We start from the raw sequence: 21,496 nt of genomic DNA on the forward strand, positions 1-21,496 counted from the left end.
GTTACTTTAGAGCCAGATTTCATTCCCCCCCCACCCCAAGGGTTACATCTACTTGGTTTTAGCTTGAAGTGGGATGTAGTGTAGTAGTTCAGGCCTCTTGTATTCAGTAGGTGTACTCACTGTTACAAGAAGTTCTCTCTTCTGTTGTTCTCTTTTAGTCTCTTGATTTCTATATTTCAGAGCTGTAATCCAAGTTTGGTTTGGGTCTTCATTTTTCTCGAGACCAAGAAAGAACCAGTTTCTTCTCATTGGTATTCCTTCTTGAGCACCCCACTGTAGCTCTTCAGTAATCCATTCTTGTCTGTCTTCCTCCAGAACTGACAATTGTGTGGGCAGTTTACCTCTTGAAGTGCCAAGTATTATTTTGGAGGTGGGAAGAACAACAGCCTCTGTAGAGCTAATTCTCTTTACATGCCCCCACAAATGCATGAACCAACAGCTGTTGTCATTGATTCCTTTCCCAAACTAATGTTGGATTCTTACTGTCATTGTAAGGCTGAACCTTTTTGCTGCTGTGAAGGACTCGAGAACTTGATTTGGTTCTCGCTAGAAAACCATTATTGGACTTTTGTTTCTACCTGAGCAGTACTTAAGTGAAGCTTGTGAGATAAATATATATGGTTATAATTTGCGTGACAAAAGTTAGCTGGTATTTTTCGTGTTGGCATTTGTGTTTCCTGTACTTATAATAAATACAAAATCAATTTCAACCAAACCTGAAAAGAAAAGCTTCAGATAGTAAAAATCATACTCATGATTTCTGTTGAGACACTGACATACAAACAGACTGTACATGTCCATCTGCAGAAGAAATATTTAGTGAATGCTTTGGGCTTTACTGCATTATCATTAATAGTTCGTTGTTTCCGTCAATCTCTTTTCTGTGTCTTATACTCTCTGAACTTTAAATGTCTGCCATTTTTTTTTTCTTCTGGCAGTTTTACCTTTCCTGCTTTCTGAGCCATGATCACTAGACCAGCTTTTTTTTTGTTGTTTTTTTCCTTTCCATTTGTTGTATCTTGTACCTGCTTTTGTTTCTGCACCTTAGCTTCTTGACTTGCATGGCTCTACTTCTCAAACATGGCTTTTACAGCATCAAGTAAAATAACCAATTATTTTTGTTTGCATTCTTTCCCAGTAGTAGGTGTGACTTAGTTGTTGTTTTGACATCCTGAAAAGCCTGAATTTACAAGTGTACTTTTGCATTCTGCTTTGTATTTTATTCTATCTAAATGCACTTCAGTCGTGGCCTCTAAGTAGGTATTAGTACATTATTTGCATAGTTGTTTCTTACTAGTTTATTGGAGGGAAGTAGAATACAGAATTTCCTATGTTTAAATAAAATACATCTTGTAATACATAATTTACAGAAAAGCTAATGATATTTTAATACAAGCAATATAACTACAGTTTGACTGTCATAGCCAAGGTCCTCAGTGATGATGTAGGTTCATCTTTTCTACATATTGTAGATAGTTGTGTTAACAACTGGTCGTTGACTTGATCATCCTGTTCTCTACTCTGGTGGCAGTCTGTAACATGTCAGCTAGTAAACTGGCATTTGGATTACCTGTTAGAATGTAGATCTGTGAACACTTAAAATAATGTTTGCTTTCTAAGTTGTCTGTAATCTAGTTAATAAAGTGCTTGATAGAGTTCTCTGAGTATATGAAGTATTTCATGACACTTGGATACTTATACCACTATCTACCGTAGCCAATTCTCTGCGACAGTGATTTAGCACAGGATATTTATCAACAGCTTTAAGCAGGAGCAGGTCAGATAACAGTAGAGTTTAGCTGGGACAGAGTAGGGCTTACAGTGGGTACTTTCTTGATGTTTTCTCAACCTCTGTAGGGTCTCATGTTGCTAAGGTTAAACTGCTAATTTAAAGTGTGCTTATATATGTCTTCACAGTAGTTACAGCTTTGATTGCGATGCAGAAACATGTATAGGATTATGTATTTTGGCTTTGGAAAGATAATATACAGCTTTATCTTTTTTTCTTCCTTGCAAAACACTCTTTCCATTTTACTTAATAGATGATCACAGTTGGAAATTCTCTATCTTCCCTCAATGCATTAAACTATTGTTACTTTCCTGTGTTCTGTTATCCTTGGACGCTTGTGGGTAGCGTCCACATTTTTATGTAGGAATTTTACTCACTATGGTAAATAATGACTTTTTTACACATTTTTTATTTGCTCTTCTCTGTTGATTTAAGTACTATAACTTCCTTTAAATGTATGACAACTTCATTATCATAAACAATATATATTTTGTTCTGTATGTTTACGTCTTACTGATTTCTCTCTGTATGTTTCTTTTAGTTCTCAGGGTGACCAAACTTAGTGATCTTCCTGCTTCTTATAGCACAAGCATTCTATAATAAAACTATCTGGTTTTTGAAAGTATGAAGAGGCTGTGTAGGAGAAACTTATGAGTCATTGTTTTAGTCTTTTTAAACATGTTTTTGTTTTTGAAAAAGATGTGTCCACTTATCTTTAACAGTTTCCCTACTTGCTTAACAGGTTCTAAAGTGCATGCAATTGAGCATTTCCCAAGTGTTTGTCCTTGCACTCATGAGGTCTGTTCATGCTAATAATCTGAGCCACCTGGGCTTGACAGAGGCTGTTCATATCAATGCAGGATTGTATGGGTGTTGACGAAATCTACGTTTCCTGCATGTTTGAGTATTTTCAGCACCATCCAACTCCACAGTGTGCTACAAGATATTTCTCAAAAGCTTCCCTCTGATCCCGGCTCTCTTCTGCATGCTTGCTATGTGATGGAAGCTTTATACAATTAAGAAAATATTGAAACTGTATTTTACGTATGGGCATGTATATGCATACTTTTGCATCAAGTCAGAGCTTGCTAACATAGTTCTCTTGGAAGCTCAGGACTGCTTTAGGAAATTGTTTGCTATGGTCGCTGGAGTTATAGTTTGTTTGGTTTTTCCCGTTTCATATATTTTTTTGCGAGTTTTATCCAGGTTTCTAGTGATACTTTTTCAGTTACTTTGAAAATCCTCTTCCAGATCCAAAAGTTGGTTAGTTTTTTGTTGGTTTTTCTTTTTATTTCTTGGTATCTTATTTCTTATAGGAGATCCTCATTAAGATTCTGTAAGCCATTTTGTATTGTTTGGTTACACCATAGCATGTTGCATGCAAAGGTGATGCAAGTTGCAAAACAGTAACCAGGTGTTTAATTCGAGAACAACTGAGCCTCAAACGTGATTGAAAGTCATTTTAATAGTATAGTCTTTAGTCATTGTTACTGCCCTGCTGAAGCAAGGAATTTTGTCTTGATAGTATGTGACAATCTCAGGTTCTCAGATGGACCCTTCTGTCTTGGTAGAAATGTGATTCCTGGGTGAAATTCTTAATACACTTGTTCTCTGAATTCAAGCAATGTATTGCAGTTATACCTTAATTTTGTGTTGTCTTGCATAGGCACGGATTCTTCATTTTATTTTAAGTGCAGTAGATATCCATAGTTACTGTTTTCCATATAATTTTTGTGTCCAGTTATTGAGTTATTGCTGTTTCCCTCTACCTGTTGAAATGGGTGCAGTTTTTTCTCAGAGATCATAGGGTTTGCTTTAATAATCAACACAGCTCCTATTTTACTAACTTACACGAATGCTGTCTTACCTAGTAACACTTGATAGCTGTAGATATTCTGTGGTAGTTCAAAATATAAAGGTGTCAACACAGCTAGAGGCTAGCCTTATGTTAATATTTAAAAGGCAATATTAGGACTTCTGAAGAAGACTTTTCAGTGTTTTTGAAGTGAAAATAAGTGCATTAAAAGGATTGATTAAACTAAAAAGTAGGCTGAGTACCCGATTAAAGAATCTGCTCTAAATTTATGTTGATTTCTCTCTCTGGTGTACTAAAAATCAAAGTAAGCTAACATTGTATTTTTCTTCAGAGTTCTAGACAACTTGCGTCACGATTTCATGAACAGTTTGTTGTACGTGAAGACCTAATGGGTTTGGCCATTGGCACTCATGGTGCTAATATTCAGCAAGCCAGAAAAGTCCCTGGAGTGACTGCTATTGATCTTGATGAAGATACTTGCACATTCCATATTTATGGAGAGGTAAGTTCCCTTCCTTAGCTTTTCAAAAAAAAAAAAAAGAAAAACCCCAAAACAAAACTTGGGAAAACGGATCTTGTTTCTCTCATACATCTGTCTATTTTAGGATCAAGATGCAGTGAAAAAGGCAAGAAGTTACCTTGAATTTGCTGAAGATGTCATACAAGTCCCAAGAAATTTAGTAGGTATGTCAATGCTGGAGGCTAACTGTGTGATAGTACGGAAAAATGCCTTCTGAGAACTGTTTTTTACTTTTAGAAGCATGGCAGCATGAAAGTTTGAAGTTCTCTTTGTGAAAGGATTCTAGGTGGTACAAAGTTTTGGAGTTTGGGGCTTTTTTTTGTTTTGTTTTCCAGCTCCATGCAGAATTTTTACGGACACATTTACCTTCAGTACATTGTAAGAAATTTCCTCCTGGTTTGCAGTTTAGGGATATCTTAAACTAGAAGCAATGTGCTGATGTTTAAATATGAAGTAGAATAGCTTCTGGATTGAGCCAAAGAATTAAACTACTTCCTCCAAAGATGTCCAGAGATTAGTTCAGCTGTACAACAGATGAAGCTGCAGTCTAATATTTTCCTGGTATATTTTGAATCATTTCTTTGACTTGTATTTGTCTTTTTTCCTGTCCTTTTCCATCTGAAATACACTTTGTTTAGAAGCAGCACTGTGGGATGAACTGAACACCTAGTTAAGGTATCCAATGATCAAGAAAATACCCCAAAGACAATCTAATAGATTTCCATTATCAAAAACCCTAAAAAAAAATCCTCAAGAATGCATGCAGCCTTTGTGTACGGGCGGAAATCTTTTAATGAGCTTTTGATGCTACAAAGCAACATAAAAATACACGGCTTAATTCAGTAGATAAGAAAAGAACAGGGAAAATACTATATGGTATAACATACCTCTAAAAGCAAATACTTTAATAGGTTGTCAAGCAGTGTATGAAAGCTGGTGTTGAAGCAGTGTGAAATTCTGCAATGGGACAAGTACTTACAAATGTGGCACCTTAGCTCTGGAATTGATTTAAAAACAGTAGTTTTCCCTTCCCTACTCCCTCCTGATTCTACTGGTGATACGTAAAAATGATAAGCACCCATCATTATTTTAACTTGAGGTTTTAATTTCTTTGTTTCTGTTTAGAACTTTGCAATTATTTCTGTTTTGGCAGTTTTTCATTTCTACTCTGCTTCTTGGCCTGGATCCTTTAGAATATAAAATTGGCTGAACCATATGTTATATCCAAAATAAGCTATGTTTGATAATTTGCTTTTTAAAATTTCTAATAATTTGCCAGAAAATTAAATAATTTGCTTTAAAAAGACAGAAGGCTTTTTTCCTTATACTACATTATTGATATGCTGAATTTTTTTATCTAAAGAAAATGCAAACATCTGGCTCTTTCTACTTAATTATTCTTTAAAAAATTTCAAACCGAACAAAAACAAAACAACAAAAAACCCTACCCAAGATGTTGCTTTTGTAAAGGCTGTATGGAAATTTATAACCTGAAACATAGGTTAAAAATATATGTGTGCAGTCTTTAATTATTTTTAAAGATTTTTATGTATGTTGCTGAATTCTAACTAAACCCAATTATTTAAAAAGATGTATTTCTTTCATTGGGACAACCAGTGTAAGGTTTGTTCTTTGTTCTTTTTTTTTTTTTTGGTTGGTTTACTTGACTTTTTTAAATCACTACCAAGGCTTTTTTACGTTTATTAGTAAGCTGCTGTTACATTTGCCAGTGATGTGTAATGGAATAAAGTACTCAGAAGATGGTTTTGACTCTCAGAGCAGCCTTTGTCATCAAGGAAGAAGTTATTGGCCATCTGTTGTCATGTTTTCTACAAATACGTAGGATTTAAAAATTCATGGTAGAAAAATTGAAACACAAAAATGAAAACTTACTTAGCTTTGAACAATAGGAACAATGTCCCATGTGATTAGAAGTGGGTTTTAATTTGCTCTTCATGGATTAATTGTATCAGCAAAACAATAGCTGTCATGCACTCAGTATTTTTTGCCTTTATTTCAGTGATGTGCCTGTGAAAAAGATTACGTTGCAAGTTTTCCAGCATTTTTGTTAAAAAAAAAACCCAAAAACTTTATTTCTGTTACATGGAGAAAACGTCTTTTCCATCACACTTTTAAGCTTTTCTTTAATGCTGTGATGGAAGGACATGGCCTTTCCTCATTACCTCCTAAGCAGCTCAGTTTTCCTGTCAGTTTTCAGACAGCAAGTTATTTTGCTGAGGTTAGAGAGAACTAAAGTTTTCATTTTCATTGTCTCAAATTAGAATGTCTGTTTCCTAAGATAAATGTATGCATTACTGGCATTAAAGTATAATTTATTTCCATTTTTATCTTTCACTTTTTAATGAATTAGAGATATTTGAAAATAGTTCATAAAAAAGCTGAGTTTCAGAGAAGAGAATTTTACATCTGGCTCAAACAGTATCTTTGGTAGTATCAGAAAACTTCATCAACTAAAATTTTTGTGAACAAACTGAGTTTTGGTTTGTTCTCTACCCAAAAGGTAGTTACAGCACATGTTAGGGCATTGTAAAAGGATTTTTTGTTTTGGGTTGGTGGTTGTTTTTTGTTTTGTTTTTTTTAAATGCAACCAGCAATGTTTATTTGTAAATCACTGCAGTTATTTTTAAACCTACCAAAGCAAAGCCAAATAAGCATGCAAGATACTGAATATTTCTGTAATCAAGATGTGTAATTTCAAATAATTTTATACAAAGGTAAGGCATTTGTGATTGAATTTCCTTTGCTCTCTTATAGGAGCTTTGAAAAAGAAGGAAACTATACTCAGTAGCAAACTTTCATAATAAAGTACCTCTCTTCCTGTATGCTGCAGTGCTTGCTTTGGAACATTACCGAAGTTAACACCCCAAGCTTACTTAGACATTTTAGTTCATGGCTCATTAACTAAATCTTTGTTGTGGAGTATTAAGTCATTTTTGACAAGTTCTTGCACTGGTACTAAATGCTCTTGTTTAACTGGAATATAGTAATACACTCAGGTTTGGGGGAAAACCCTAAAGGTGGATTGTTCTGTATGTTCTTTCTGTAGGAAAAGTAATAGGAAAAAATGGAAAACTGATTCAGGAGATAGTGGACAAATCTGGTGTTGTAAGAGTGAGAATTGAGGCTGAAAATGATAAAAATATTCCACAAGAAGAGGTATGTTTTCAGTTAATGTGATTTCTATATGTGTTAATTGGTGGTTATGTTCTACCCAGTGATAAAATAAATTCATCCCTTGTATCTTTGTAGTAGTAAGATAAAGTTTTGATTAATGTATGTTTTTTTGATGGAATCGATATTTCCCTATTAATGCTGAGGGGCATTTTTATATAAATTTGGCTTGTTATCTGTGTTCGAAAAATGCTTTTTGAAATTTTTTGGTGATGCACCTTCTTAGAGATTTCATTTTATTCCTGTTACGAGCAGTGACACTTTCCCAGCACTAGCTAAGCTGTAAATTAGTGTATGTGAAACTTACTGTTTTCATTCATTAATTTGCTTTGAGTTTGATCTCTTAGGGGTTTACCTGGTTTAAATTTTTATTAATAATTTCTTATATTGTAATGAAAAGCTTGTGCTTTATGTATAAACCTCTTTTTTTTTAAATATTACCTAAATTCACAATAGCCTGTAGATTGTAACCTAAAAAAAAACCAAGCATGAACAATGTGAAACTCTAGGTTTGCACAGGAAGGCTATCAGCCTTGTAAAGGGCCGTAATGAAGTCTTGAACTTTGTAATTTGAGGCACTTTTATGTGGGGCTGTGTTGAGGGGAAAGGTTGCAGGTTTGCAAGGAAAGCTTCAGGCATGAAGCTTTCAACATCTCAATGCAGAAAGATTCCCTGCAATTTCAAATGTGAAATGTGCTTAAAGAAAACTGAACTGTCTTTAATTTACCTGGAAATTTAAATATGTACCAGGTAAGGAACCTTTGCTACTTTGAGTAAGATATGAAATACGTTTCTGGAACCATTACATTCTTGCTTGAGTAGTTATTTCATCTTTTGTATTATCACTGTAAAACTATTACTGAAGACCCACAATCCAATTTCCATCTTTCTGTAAATGGTGGCTAAGCAGTTAAGTAAGGTTTTTTTACTACTTTACTAGTTTTACATCTATCTGAAAATGTAAAATAGTCAATGTTTAGATTTAAAGGATTCACTGCTATGTCATATTTCGTTTCTAATGATAAATTCTTGCAGCATAAAATTCTTGAACTAGCTTAATAAGCAAGAGGGTGCTATTATTGCTGCAGGCTAAAACTTTCAACATTTTTAATGTGTCAGCCTACAGAATAACAGAAGGGTAAAAGAGCAAGTAGTCGTGGCTGCAATTAGTATGTCAGGTTTTCATTTTTCTTCTGGCTTGAAAAAGCTTATTTGTTGATGTTCTTCAAAATGCAGCTTTTAAAGATTAACTTGAAAGCTTTTTTACCTGCCAAGCTCTGCATTCATAACTTCTGTTTTACCTGTTAATGACATTGCTAACACTGGCATTGCTTCCACTGCTTCATGTGTTAGTTGTGTCATACCAGGAGCAACACAGAAACCTGAGATCAGATCTTGGCAGGTAAGAGTTACTTCTTGTAAGTTTATTTGTATTTTGTATTTGAAATAAATGTGCATTAATCTTCCCATGTGTGAACTTGGATATTACAGCCCTTCTTTTTGTAAAGAACGGTAGTTCAGTTTTAAATTTTAATATAGCATTGGGTTCTTTTTCTTATGACTGAGATGTTAGAATACTGCCCATAAATTTCAGGTGCAATTTCATAACTCCTGTAATTTTATAACAGGATCTTAGGGTTTTCATCTTTTTAAAATGAGATAGGTACTGTTTGTTATAGTAGTATATATTATTTTTATCTCTAAATTTCTTATGCACATAAGGTCTGCTCGGTATTCACCACTGAAACTAAGTTGAAGATTGGTACTTTTGCTTTGAAGACAAAAATAAGATTCAATAAATAAGCACTTCTATGCTTTTGTATCACTAAAATTGCTTGACATTGTTACCAGCTCGTGTTCTTAATAGGTGGCATTGCTATACCTAGAATCCACTGCTAAAAGCAATAAGCCGTTTCCTTAAATGCCTTCTTAAGTCAATTGTCTTGTGATCTTTTAATAATTGATAATACGTGCTAGTTAATGCCAGTTTAGTAGAAATTTCATTGCTTTTTATCAGATTGTATTAAATATTTATGAAACTTAAAATACCCCAGATAATAAAACATTTCAGTCAACGATGCCTGTGGCTAAAGGATTTCTAATGCTCATGAAAGTTAGTGTCAGTGTTGAGGTTTCTTAGGATTAGAGGATTATGTCATTTTTTTCCTTGTTATTTAATGCAAATATGTAAGATCTAACAAAAGTTGTTTGTATGTAAAAGAAAAAAAAAACCAAAAAGCAGAAACAAATTATAGACTTGCCACTCTTAGGGAACCTCAGCGTACTATGCATGTATTAAGACATTTGTGTCTCAAATCACTTCACTTTTGCAAAATAACCCTTCTTTGGAATGCAGTCCTGTAAAGGGTATGTGTACAGTGAAAATTAAAGGTGTCTTTAGAGGTCATGATGAGATACCAAAACAAAATTTAAATTAATTCAGTAGTTGTAGCCAAGCTCTGGGTCTGCAATGACATAGGTTTCCGCCGCTGAGTGTTCATGAGACTTTCATGTTGACTTCTGCAGTCCACAGTGAAGCTTATACTGCCATGGTGAGGCTGCAGCTGGTACAAGAGTCAAGTAGTTTAAAGCTAGCTCATTGGGTCTGCGTGGGCTGCAATCACACCTCTGAAATGCTGCATAGACCTATTTTAGTGTCAGGAGTTTTGCTGTGGAAATTATCCTTGTATCTGCTAAAGTTTAGTTGTTTTCAGCACTCGGGGGGCCCTTTTAGGTAGATTTCTTAGCCTGCTTTGGCCGCCTAAGTTAGTCTTTAGACATTTTATCTCCAAGTGTCATAATGGCAGGCATTAGAATTTCCAGCTTTACATTTTTCAGGTGTTTGTTGAATTGCTTAAACAAAATGCTTGAAAGGTAAAAGAAATGTAAGTTAGCAATCGTTACCTGAAGTACTAACTCTATTTCTTGAATATTTTTTGTTTGCCTTTTACAAATTGAGAGCTCCTCAAGAAGGATCAAGTTTTGTTTTCTGATGCGGTGTTAATTTGATTCACCTTTTTAAAAGGTCAAAGGTTTCTTTACTAACATGTAGCCTAAGAGAACCTGGTGTGAGAGAGTAGACATGTGATCAGCAAAGGTGGTATTAATTTTGAAGGGAGGAAACCTGAAGTGTTTTGAATTGACTTTTTTTTTCTTTTTCAGAAAAATAAATGTTGGCATTCTGATGTATACGAGCTAAGTTTTCTTATTAAAAAAAGCTCTTTGCATAAAGGGAATTAGTCTACATGATCTAGTCAACATCAAAATTTAAATATACTAGTCTCATTTTTTAATTTATGCTTATCCGTGTTGTAAAAAATGTTTTCAAGTTTTACAGTAATATGTTTGGTTCTCTTCAGTATTTGATGCCTAATCAATAACCATAGGACTACTGTTATTGTGTTTTAGGGAATGGTACCATTTGTGTTTGTGGGAACCAAGGATAGCATCACTAATGCAACTGTTCTTCTGGATTATCATCTTAATTATTTAAAGGTGAGGAAAATGATGCTGCTTTATCACTGAAATTTTTCTATCAATACTTAAGATGGTAACAATAAGATGATGATCAAAATCTGTTCAGGCCCCAAAGGCTGTTGAAAAATAGGTGTTACAACAGGTTTTCGGTCTAAAAAGGCTTCTTGTAAAAGCCATGTTTTATTAAAAGAATCATTTATCTGAAGGATGGGGTGAAAAACATTTTTTTTCAGAATGCAAAATACAAAGGAATAAGAAAAAAAAATCTATCTCAAAAAATGCTGATAACTTTATATACAAGGAATAGTCAGTCCCTCGTGCAACTGTAAAGCAAGCAGCGTTCTATGCAGAGATCTTGTATGCAGTGGGCATTTTATTCTAAAATCCTAAACTTCTTTTTCAGTAGTTAATTGACATTTCATACTTGAGGATGTTTTGTACGCAATTCAGCTTTATATGTATGTTTGCCTCTTGGCTCCATAACTTCTCCAGTAGTCTTCAGTGCTTGTTGTCTTTTGTATAGGGAGCAAAAAATATCCCACATTATTGCTTGTAGTTACTTTTGCTGATTGTTATTATGGCCAGGTGCTCAATCTTTGATGGCAGAGCCAGATGCTAACAGTAGAGACTGCTTTGAGTTCATTTAATTAAATATATTCTTGCATCTCTTTTGAAACCTCTAGACCATTCATAAAATGACACATCCAGTCTGTGCAGTAGCTATCATTGAATCTCCTAGAATGCTAAAATTTCTGTACATAGCTAAAAGAACCTTCTCAGTACAGGTATCAGAGGAGTTAGAAGAAGAAACGACTTTAGTTCCCTTGCTTACCTACTCAATAACTGTACCTTTTAATTCTGATTGTGGAGCACTTGGATTTATCAGTGTTTTGGAGCAGAGATACAGCAGCTCTGCAGCTATCGGGTAGTAGAGGCAGAAGGACCATGTGAAAACTAGTACTGAAAATCAAGCTCCTTTCTTGCATGTTCGTTATTATTTCAGAAGATATTTCTGGTTTAACTTCTTTGGCTGCCTTAAATGGGTACTTGCATGTGACTCAGTACTTAAATGGGTACTGACACGTGAGTGGAAAGTGCTTAATAGCCCACCAATTTTTTTAGATTCTTCAGTTCACTGTCAATTAGGGTCACTTTCTCTTAGTACTGTCCTTCTAACCTTTCTGAACAGAAGGGCACATAAAACAGTTTTCATCAGTCTGTATAACAACTAGAGGATAGATTCTTACCTTGGAGGTTTTGAGCTCTGCCTTCTCATCCCATTTAACATAGACACACACACACATATAACGTTGTCATCTTAGTGGCTTGTTGCCTTAAGGTTCTGTTTCAGAATAACGTCCTCCAGTTCACTGACAGGAAGCGGAACTGACGTATTCCTTTAAGATTTTCTGTGTTTTTATGCCTCCAGGAAAAGTTTATTAAGGAAACTTTTTGTAAAAGAGACACTATAGGGCATCAACATCAAATGTACTATATCAACTCAAAGTAGTGAATTTATCTATAAAAGAAGAAAGCAGACTTGGCTGGAGTGACTGTTATGCAGTGGTTTCAGGATCCTGAGAGAAAGGAGAAGGACTAATACCAGGATCACAGCCCCAGTCTTCAGGAGGGTGGACTTTGGCCTGTTCAGGGATCTGCTTGGAAGAATCCCATGGGATGCGTTCCTGGAAAGAAAACAGGTCCAGGAGAGCTGGCTGATATTTAAAGAATCAGCTTTTCCAAGCTCAAGAATAGTCCATCTTGATATGTAGGCAGTCACACAAAAGTAGCAGGAGGCCTGCATGGATGAACAAGGAGCTTCTGGCAAAATTCAAATAAAAAAAGGAAGCATACAAGGGGTGGAAGTAAGAACAGGTAGCCCAGGAGGAATAAAAGACATAATCTGAGTGTGCAGGGATGAGTTTGGGAAAGCCAGAGTCTATTTGGAGTTGAATATGGCAAGGGATGTGACGGGCAACAAGAAGGGCTTTTACAGGTGTCTTGGCAGCAAAAGGAATGCTACAGAAGATGCAGGCCTGCTGCTGAATGGAGTAGGGAACTTGGTCACAAAGGAAAAGGATGAGGTACTGAATGTCATCTTCACTTTGTTTTTTTATTGATAACGTTTGTCCTAAGGAATACCAGGCCCCTGAAACCAATGGGAGAGTCTGGAGCAATGAAGACTTACCCTTCCTAAAGGAAGATTGACTTAGGGAACATCTGGGGAAAAAAAAAAAGGATATACACAAGTCAGCGGGACCTGATGGGATGCATTGCTAAGTGCCGAGGGATCTTGTCAAAGTCCTAGCTGGACTAGGCGACCTCCAGAGGTCCCTTCTAATATCACACTGAAACTTCCATAAATAGCTTTCTCCCCAATTTAAAAAAAAAAAAAAAAAGTAGTTCCCACTTTTTTATGTTAGCTAGACAATATCTCAAACTGACAGAAGTACTCTCTGAATATGTGTCGCTGTAGATAATTATTGTTTGTGTTTATCTCTTTTAGTAGTTATATGTGGTAAGAATTCTGTGTGCTGGCTGTCTTTCTATGCCTGAGTTACAGCACTTTGCTCTCTATGCTTTTATGCTTCCTTACTTCCCTGGTATTATTCATTATAATTAAGTAGAATTTAACAGCAGTGTAACCTGTAGCCCTTTTTATGAAACAATACTATTACATCATAATTGCTTAATACTTTGATGTTTGTTACATGCAACACTGTAAGAAGCTTGTGTTGGAAACTAAAAAGTTTAAATTATGCCACTGTTGGAATGCTATAATGTATGATATTACTGTGTTCAAAAACAAAGGAATGTTAATTTCTCTGTTTAAAGAATGTTTAACTTAAGGGTAAAGATCTCATAAATTTAATACTGAAGTATAGTTAATTGTATCTCCTGAAAACAGTTGATCTGAGTGTTTTTTCTTGATATATCTATTTTAAACAAACCTAAACTTGCCAACTGTGCCACAGGGAGAATTGTATTGGTAACAAACAGATTTGAACATTTGAAAGTTTTTTTGGTAAACAAATTATTCTCAAAGCTGAGTTACTATTTAAATATTATATAGATTATTAGTTGCAATACGTAAGTACTCTTTCTTTCTGAGAACTGCATGTCTGTACATTCAGATGATTAAATAGTGGTTACATATGACTTGCTATGCTTGTGTTTATTTAGGAAGTGGACCAGCTGCGTTTGGAAAGATTGCAAATTGATGAGCAGCTTCGACAGATTGGAGCTACTTCTAGGCCACCACCAAATCGTACAGATAAGGAAAAAGGGTACATGACTGATGATGGTCCAGGACTTGGACGCGGTAGTCGACCTTACAGAAACAGAGGGCATAGCAGACGTGGTCCAGGCTATGCTTCAGGTAGGTAACTAGAAGTACGCTTACAGTTTTAAGAGCAGACTGTTGGTCTTTTGATTTCTTGAAAAAGACTGGACTTGGAAACAGAGCTGTTCATACACAATATTAACTGAATTTCTGTTTTAATATTTGAAGATGATATAGAGCTTTATGCTGTAGAAAATATTCTGAAGTAAAATGTAGTGCTTATATGTAATCTAAACTTATTTCCATGCAGTTCCTGTCTCTTACAGCATGTTTCTACATTATGAACTCTTTAGGGCAAGCATTGTTATTTTATCTATATTTTGAACAATTCCTAATAATAAAGCCTCAGTTTTTATTTGAGCCTGTAAGAGGCTATCTTAATATTTATAAGTGAAAATACTGTGTAGCTCAATTTGCAGAAAAGCTATTTTCCTCATATGAAATTGAACTTTTATGTTTTTACTGGAAGAGCATAGTCACCAAAATATAGTGTTCCTCTTTAAAACCTTGTATAATTCGTTAATGAATAGTTTTCAGGATCTTTTAGAAGATGTGAGGTCACCTGGCTAATAACAAGGTTATGGGGGAAAAAAATTGGGGAAAAGATCTAGCTTTCATCAGTGAAGGTGATCTGTTAACTGGAAAAATTGTAATGGCCAGTTATTTTGGATTTGATACATTTCTAGCATTCTATCTTTGTTCTCTGCTTTTGTAGTGTGTGTTACAGGCTGTTTCATGATGGATTTTTTTCTTTTCATAAAGGAGTTGCTGTGGTGAGGGGAGACAGGACAGGTTATATTCAGAACTTTCAGCTTTAGAAATATGAAAGAAAGTCTAGTCTACTAGACTTACGTTTTACTAGACTTATTACATTTGCATACTAGGTTCAATAATGTATTGATAGGCTGATAACACCAAGTAACTATAAACTTGTGGCACACTTAATTATTTAACCTTAAACACACTTCTAACTTTTATTTATGTCTGTTGTCTTGAGGAAGTAGTGTATATTATACACATTTCTGTATTATGTATGTTATAGAGGTTGGAGGCAAAAAATCCCAGAACTGTTTATTAACAACAACAAGCAAAAAAAAAAAAAAAGAAGAAAATTCATATACTTTGTTCCATTCTGCTATAGTATTTTCATGCTAAGCTACACTGGCATGTTTCGATTTTTTTTTTTTTTTTAAATCCTCTTAATAGGAACTAATTCTGAAGCATCAAATGCTTCTGAAACAGAATCTGATCACAGAGATGAACTTAGTGATTGGTCAGCAGCCCCAGCAGAAGAGGAGCGAGACAACTACCTTCGTAGAGGAGATGGGCGAAGACGTGGAGGTGGTGCAAGAGGGCAAGGAGGGAGGGGTCGTGGAGGATTCAAAGGTAAGTATAGACTTAATTTTGAAAAAGAAGTCAGTGTTGGAATCCTTAAGCAAACTCACTTCTGTCAGCCTCTTGTTTTGTCATCTGCTCCAGCCTCCTAACCATCCTGGTGGCCCTCTCCTGAATTCTCTCCACTTTGTCAATCTCTTAAATTGAATATTTTGTTTCAGATGTGTTGACTGTTGAGCAGAGGGGAGTAATCCCTTCTTTTGATCTGCTGGCCACAGTCCTGCTAACACAACCCATTATTCAGTCAGCTGTCATTGTTGCAAGAGCACACTCATGTCTTATTCAAGTTGTTGTCCACCAGGACAGCTCCTTTTGTGTGGAGCTGCTGCATACACAGTCGGTCCACAGCGTGTGCTATTGCATGGGATTATCCTGTTGAAGCTGTGGGACTTGGGATTCATCTTTAAAGCTAACGAGTTTTCTGTCAGCCCATTCCTTCAGCTTGTTGAGGTCCTTGTGATTAACAGCCCTGACCTCCAGTGTATCGAACCACCTCCCACAGTTTGGTGTCATCTGCAGAATTGCTGAGGAGGCATTCCATCCCAGTGTCTCTTCATACATTATATAAAGCCTTTCTTCCCTATAGAAATAAATTGGGATAGTGTTCTCAATAATTTGCTTTCCTGATATGCGTTTTGACTCAAGTTTGTGGGCTGTGCCATCACATGTGGAGGTCAAGGAATCAAGTTCTAGTTTGTCAATGGATATAGCAAAATCTTTTTATAATCTTACTTATTCAACTGTCCATATTCCCATCTTCTTGTATTTGATTTTCATGCAACAGGATTATATAAGGTTGTAATTTAAGTGTTCAATGGAAAGGACCAGCCAAAAGTAAGATGGGAGAACTTAAGTTAAATACATATATTTTATAATGTGATATTTCATTATTTTTATTTATTTAAATATTTTTGTTTACAACTCTGCTTATTTCTTGAAATGTTTTTTTCAAAGTATGGGGATTGCTTAATTTAATAAGTTTTTTTTGAAAAAAGGGAACACAGCATTTAGAAAGCTCATAAGCCATTAGAAAAAATGTGAACATGTTAAACCTCACTAAAGTTGACTGTACTTCTCTCCTATGGTTAATCATTTTGAGAGGTGTTTTTTCTTCAGTCAGTAGACAGTCTCTTTTAAACTGTGGTGGTTTTAAACACTGGTTTTGTCTACTTTGATTAACACCTGAGAACATTCTCTTTAGTGATTCTTGGCCCATAGTTTAAGAACTGTTGTTATAAGTTAGTAAGAATATTTGTTTAATGTTCTTTAGCATGAAAATTTTGAAGTAATTCCCTGTTATGCTTGCATAAATTTTAAGTAAAAGAAGATCATATGTCCTTGTCAAACAACTTAGTTGATTAATTCTTCTTACAGGAAATGATGAACAGTCACGAACAGATAACCGTCAGCGTAACTCAAGAGATGCAAAAGGGAGAACAGCAGATGGATCTCTTGAGGTAACTTTTCTCTTATTGGAAGTCTGCACTGTTTAAAATTGCGTAAGTGTGACTTTAGAATCTTCAAAGCTGCAAGGGACACAGTAGCCTTGTCGTTCCTTATTCCCTAATCAGATCTACAAGAGTTCTGTGTCATTTTGTAACGTATACACAGGAATCTCAATATATCAGGTTGTGTAAAGATGCAGCTTCGTAATGTTAGCTTAGCTCTCTGTTTGGTTAGAACTCTGATCACAAGTCCCAAGGATTTACTAACCAGCTTGATTTCAGTCTTTGTTCTTACTAGCTTTTTGTTTTTAGCTTTTCTTTCTTGCTGCGTTGTGTATTGTTGTCTGTCGCCTATATACCTGAGGGAGGAGAATCCTTAACGCTTTATATAAAGAGAGAGTGTGTTGTAGCCAGAATCTTCAGAGTAAGAAAGATTAAACTTCAGAAACTACCTTCACTACTAAATGAAACATTTGCAATTGAAGGCTATGCAATCTAGAAAGTAAGTTAAAAATGCACATCAAGAAACTGTTCAAGTCATATATTGAAATATTTTATAACCTTAAATATTTTATAGCCTTTTATAAAGATATTTCTACAATTTTTTCAAATATTTTGTTACGTAAAGTCATTCAGGCTGATATTTTATGTATGTATGTTAAGTTTCCCCACATGGAAACTGTTCTTGCTTCAAATGATAACATGCAAACCTTCTGCCATCTCTTACCGCATAGGATGAGTTATGTTGGGAGGAAGAAATAATGAGCAGCTGCAAGCTGCCGCCTTCTGCGTGGTGTTACCAGGAGTCATGGTTCCGATGGGAGATTGAGATGACTCTTGGTTTGGTTTTAGAAAACCTGTTTAAGAAAGGAGGGGGGAAAAAATGGAACAAGTGACCAAATGCTTAGTTTTCCAAGTGGGAATGCTGAACTTGAAGGTGTAGCACCTGAATACGCATCTGAAATGCAAACAATTAACATGCCAAAAAAAATTTTTTTGGCCATACAACTTTTATAGTTAATCAGTAATTAACTTACAAAGTTTGAAGTAGACAGTGGAGAACTGTGGTGCTGAAAAAGAAACTAAGGCACTTATCAACAAGTCATCATTTTTTTTCTGTTGCTCTGAGATTTGGATGAGATGATATTCTATATGAAAATAAGTACTTGCATGTCGTTGAAACCTGACTGATCAAGTTGTAAAAATTCTGTAATATTTCAAGGAATAAAGGCTTACCCCCTTTACGAGCATAAAAATTTTGCTTCCAAAATGCTTTTTTGAGATTTTTTATGACCACTTAAGAGGGCCACAGAAGTCTTTTTGGTGGATTAAATTAAACTTTTTTCAGATTCAAAAGGTGGCTGAGTAGATTTATTTTTTTGAGTGTTAGTATCATTTCATGGCAGCTTTTCTATGTTCTTTTTTTTTTTCAAAAAAAGTGTTTGTATACAACAAGTAGGAAGTTGAATTATTGAAAGTGAAATGATGTTTCAAAATTCCATCTGCTATTAGTTCTTCAACTTTCTCTTGCACAAACACACTGGAAAAAAATTTTTTTATCTTCCAAGGCTAGGTAGACGGGAAGTTTTTGGTTTTGGTTTTTTTGGGTCACAAGTATATGGTATTTTTGAACAGAAAAGAATTCACACACTCACCATTTCAGCTGGATACGTTTCACAAAGCTATAAGGGTGTAGCACTATTTGTGTCTTCTGACTATTTAATAAACAGTGCTCCTCCCAGGCTGCTAAGGTAGCGAATGCATAAGGGGTGGATGAAAGGAAGAGAATGCTTTATATAACTCTAACTTGTTCCAGATCAGAATTGACTGCAATAATGAAAGGAGTGTCCACACTAAAACATTACAGAATACCTCCAATGAAGGTAGTCGGCTGCGCACGGGTAAAGAACGTAATCAGAAGAAAGAGAAAACGGACAGCGCAGATGGTCAACAGCCGCTGGTGAATGGAGTACCCTAAACTGCATAATTCTAAAGTCATATTTCCTATACTGTTTCAGTAATTCCTATTCCATGTTAGAGAAACTTGTTAGGCCAAAGACAAATAGTAGGCAAGATGGCGCAGGGCATGAAATGAACATATGTTCTCTGTTAGCCTTTTTTAACATCAACAGTATGCAGTTGTTTTCAGAATAAGAAGTTATTCAAATATTTGCATAAAAATATCTGAATTTCTGAAAATCGCTTTCAAGTACATATTGCAGTTCAAACAATGAAAGATTCTTTTTTGTTTGTTTTAAAAATACTGAGCTGTGCATTGGTAAACTTTCTGTTCAGTTGTACCATTTTAACACATCGGGTCAAATTCACTGCTCAATTTCAATTTTCAGAATAAATAGTGTTTGCAGTAATCAAATTGGCTTCTGTTTTCAATCTAACTTACAAGTTCTTCATGAAATGCTATGTCGTTTTATGTCCTGTGTCAGTTCACATTCTGGTCCACCTTTTTCAATATTTTAGTGGACCCTGAAATATGTGTGATGTAACAATTGTCATTTTCATTAGCAAAAAAAAGTTGTATGATCTGTGCCTTTTTTATATCTTGGCAGGTAGGAATATTATATTTGGATGCAGAAATCAGGGAAGATGAGTTGGTAACACTAAATGTAAAATATATGTAGCAATCCTTGTCAGACGTTAGTACTTTATAGACAAGTGCATGCTTTCCATAATTTTTTCCTTACATAAACATTGAGTTAGGCAGTTATAAGAATAGGAAATTTATTTTGCACTGAAGATTTGGCAAATAGTGTTATTGAAAAAGGGGTGTAATTTTTTTCTTTGTAGGCAGTACAGAAGCTTTTTTTTTAAAAAAAATAATAATTAAAAAAAACCTTTCCATTGTGGAAAACTAAAAAAACTCATTGTTACTGAGGGAACAAGTGTAACGTGTTCACAAGCTAGTAATGTGTGCCTGCTATTTGGCCAGATGACCAGTTTAAAGCGCTGATGTTTTTCATCCTCCCAAAATTTTTTGAATTGCTTATTTTAATTCGGGGGCTATCTCAGGAGAGGTAGGAAGGAAATCACCACGTGTAATGCCCTGGAAAGTACAGATACAGTAGTTGGAGATATTGGAGGTAGAACAAAAATTCATCGTACTTTGAGGTACAAGGTCTGAATTACCAGCCAATTTGAAGGTGTCACAGAATTTGATCCAAAGTACAGTTGTACACCAGGGAAGGGTGGGAAGTGGTGGGAGAAGCTGTGCTTTCTTTTATTTCCGATCACACATTAAACTTACTGGGCAAAACTGTATAAGGACCTTCATTTTAATCCATTTTTATTCAGATTACTCCAGAAGGAGAGCCACTGTTTATGTACAGAATTGTACAAACTTGACCTTGCCTCTGATGTATTTTGTGAGTTTTGTTTCTTTGCTTTTTTCATTCTTTTTTTCCTTGCATACAGGTGAGCATACTAAAAATGGCAACGAACTGCACATGATTTAACAAATATAAAAATGTCTTAAAAAGTATTGCCAAACATTAATGTTGATTTCTAGTTATTTATTTTGGGAATGTATAGTATTTGAAAACAGAAATTGGTACCTTGCACACATCATCTGTAAGCTGTTTGGTTTAAAATACTGTAGATAATTAACCAAGGTAGACTGACCTTGTAATGTAACTGCTCTTGGGCAATATTCTCTGTACATATTAGCTACAACAGATTGGATTTTATGTTGACATTTGTTTGGTTATAGTGCAATATATTTTGTATGCAAGCAGTTTCAATAAAGTTTGATCTTCCTCTGCTAACTGATGTTGATGCAATCCTTATAAATGATTGCTTTTAAAAATCTCAACTTACAAAAAGTAGAGAGAAAGTATTTCTTTGTTTAGACTTTAACTGTAGCCATTGATTATTTACACATTTTAGAAGACTTCTAAAATATTACCGGTTTTCAAAAATATGGCACATAATGCTCAAGAAAACGCAATCTCATTATGAAATGGTACAGTACCTGTTGAGTTGTCATGCTACATGCACTATATTTCTCACATTCAGTGGTTGAGTTCACTAAGGTGCTAACTAGGTTAAATGTGAAATTACTAAACTACAGTCTGACTAATTAGCTGCATTCCATTTTCAAGTGCATTTTGGGGGGTTATGACCTTTTTCAGTATTTGTGTGCTTAACATGTATCCCTTTCAATTCAAATTCCAGTGTTTTTAAATGTTATTAAATTTCAACAAATTAAACTGTGAATCTAAATGTACAATTTTATTTTGAAAAGTCATATTGTTACAAAACTTGAAAGTGCAACAAATGTCTGATGCTTGAGTTCAGGTCCGTCTTATTGGTAACTTATAAAGTATGGTCTAATGAATTAAAATTATTTTTAAAATAAAGTTCTTTAAAAAGAGTGAGAGGTATTTGTGAATGATGCCAAAGCCTAAATTCAATAGGGTTAAGCTCAAAGCCTATGAATTAACAAATGCTTATGAAAATAGAAAGTTTGTGTTTCCTTTCTTTGCTAAACGCATTTTTGTTAATG

At 34.9% G+C, this 21,496-nt stretch overlaps 1 protein-coding gene across 5 annotated transcripts in view; it reads left to right on the forward strand.

The window, feature by feature from the left end:
• FMR1 (fragile X messenger ribonucleoprotein 1) overlaps positions 1–19,433 on the forward strand; it is a 32,673-nt gene extending 13,240 nt beyond the window's left edge. The window contains exons 8-15 of one of the 5 annotated variants that reach the window (XM_050901595.1): positions 3,937–4,107; positions 4,211–4,289; positions 7,193–7,302; positions 10,726–10,812; positions 13,978–14,173; positions 15,344–15,523; positions 16,907–16,989; positions 18,794–19,433. In XM_050901595.1, the coding sequence (XP_050757552.1) occupies positions 3,937–4,107; positions 4,211–4,289; positions 7,193–7,302; positions 10,726–10,812; positions 13,978–14,173; positions 15,344–15,523; positions 16,907–16,989; positions 18,794–18,955 (1,068 nt within the window). In that variant the 3' untranslated portion in view covers positions 18,956–19,433. Of the gene's footprint in view, positions 1–3,936; positions 4,108–4,210; positions 4,290–7,192; positions 7,303–10,725; positions 10,813–13,977; positions 14,174–15,343; positions 15,524–16,906; positions 16,990–17,711; positions 18,378–18,793 lie in introns of those variants that run through there. The other 4 variants (XM_050901597.1, XM_050901598.1, XM_050901599.1 and 1 more) reach the window with 4 other exon arrangements.
• Positions 19,434–21,496: the final 2,063 nt, after the last annotated feature.

The sequence above is a fragment of the Gymnogyps californianus genome, chromosome 9, assembly GCF_018139145.2.
Source record: "Gymnogyps californianus isolate 813 chromosome 9, ASM1813914v2, whole genome shotgun sequence".
NCBI classification, from domain to species: domain Eukaryota; kingdom Metazoa; phylum Chordata; class Aves; order Accipitriformes; family Cathartidae; genus Gymnogyps; species Gymnogyps californianus.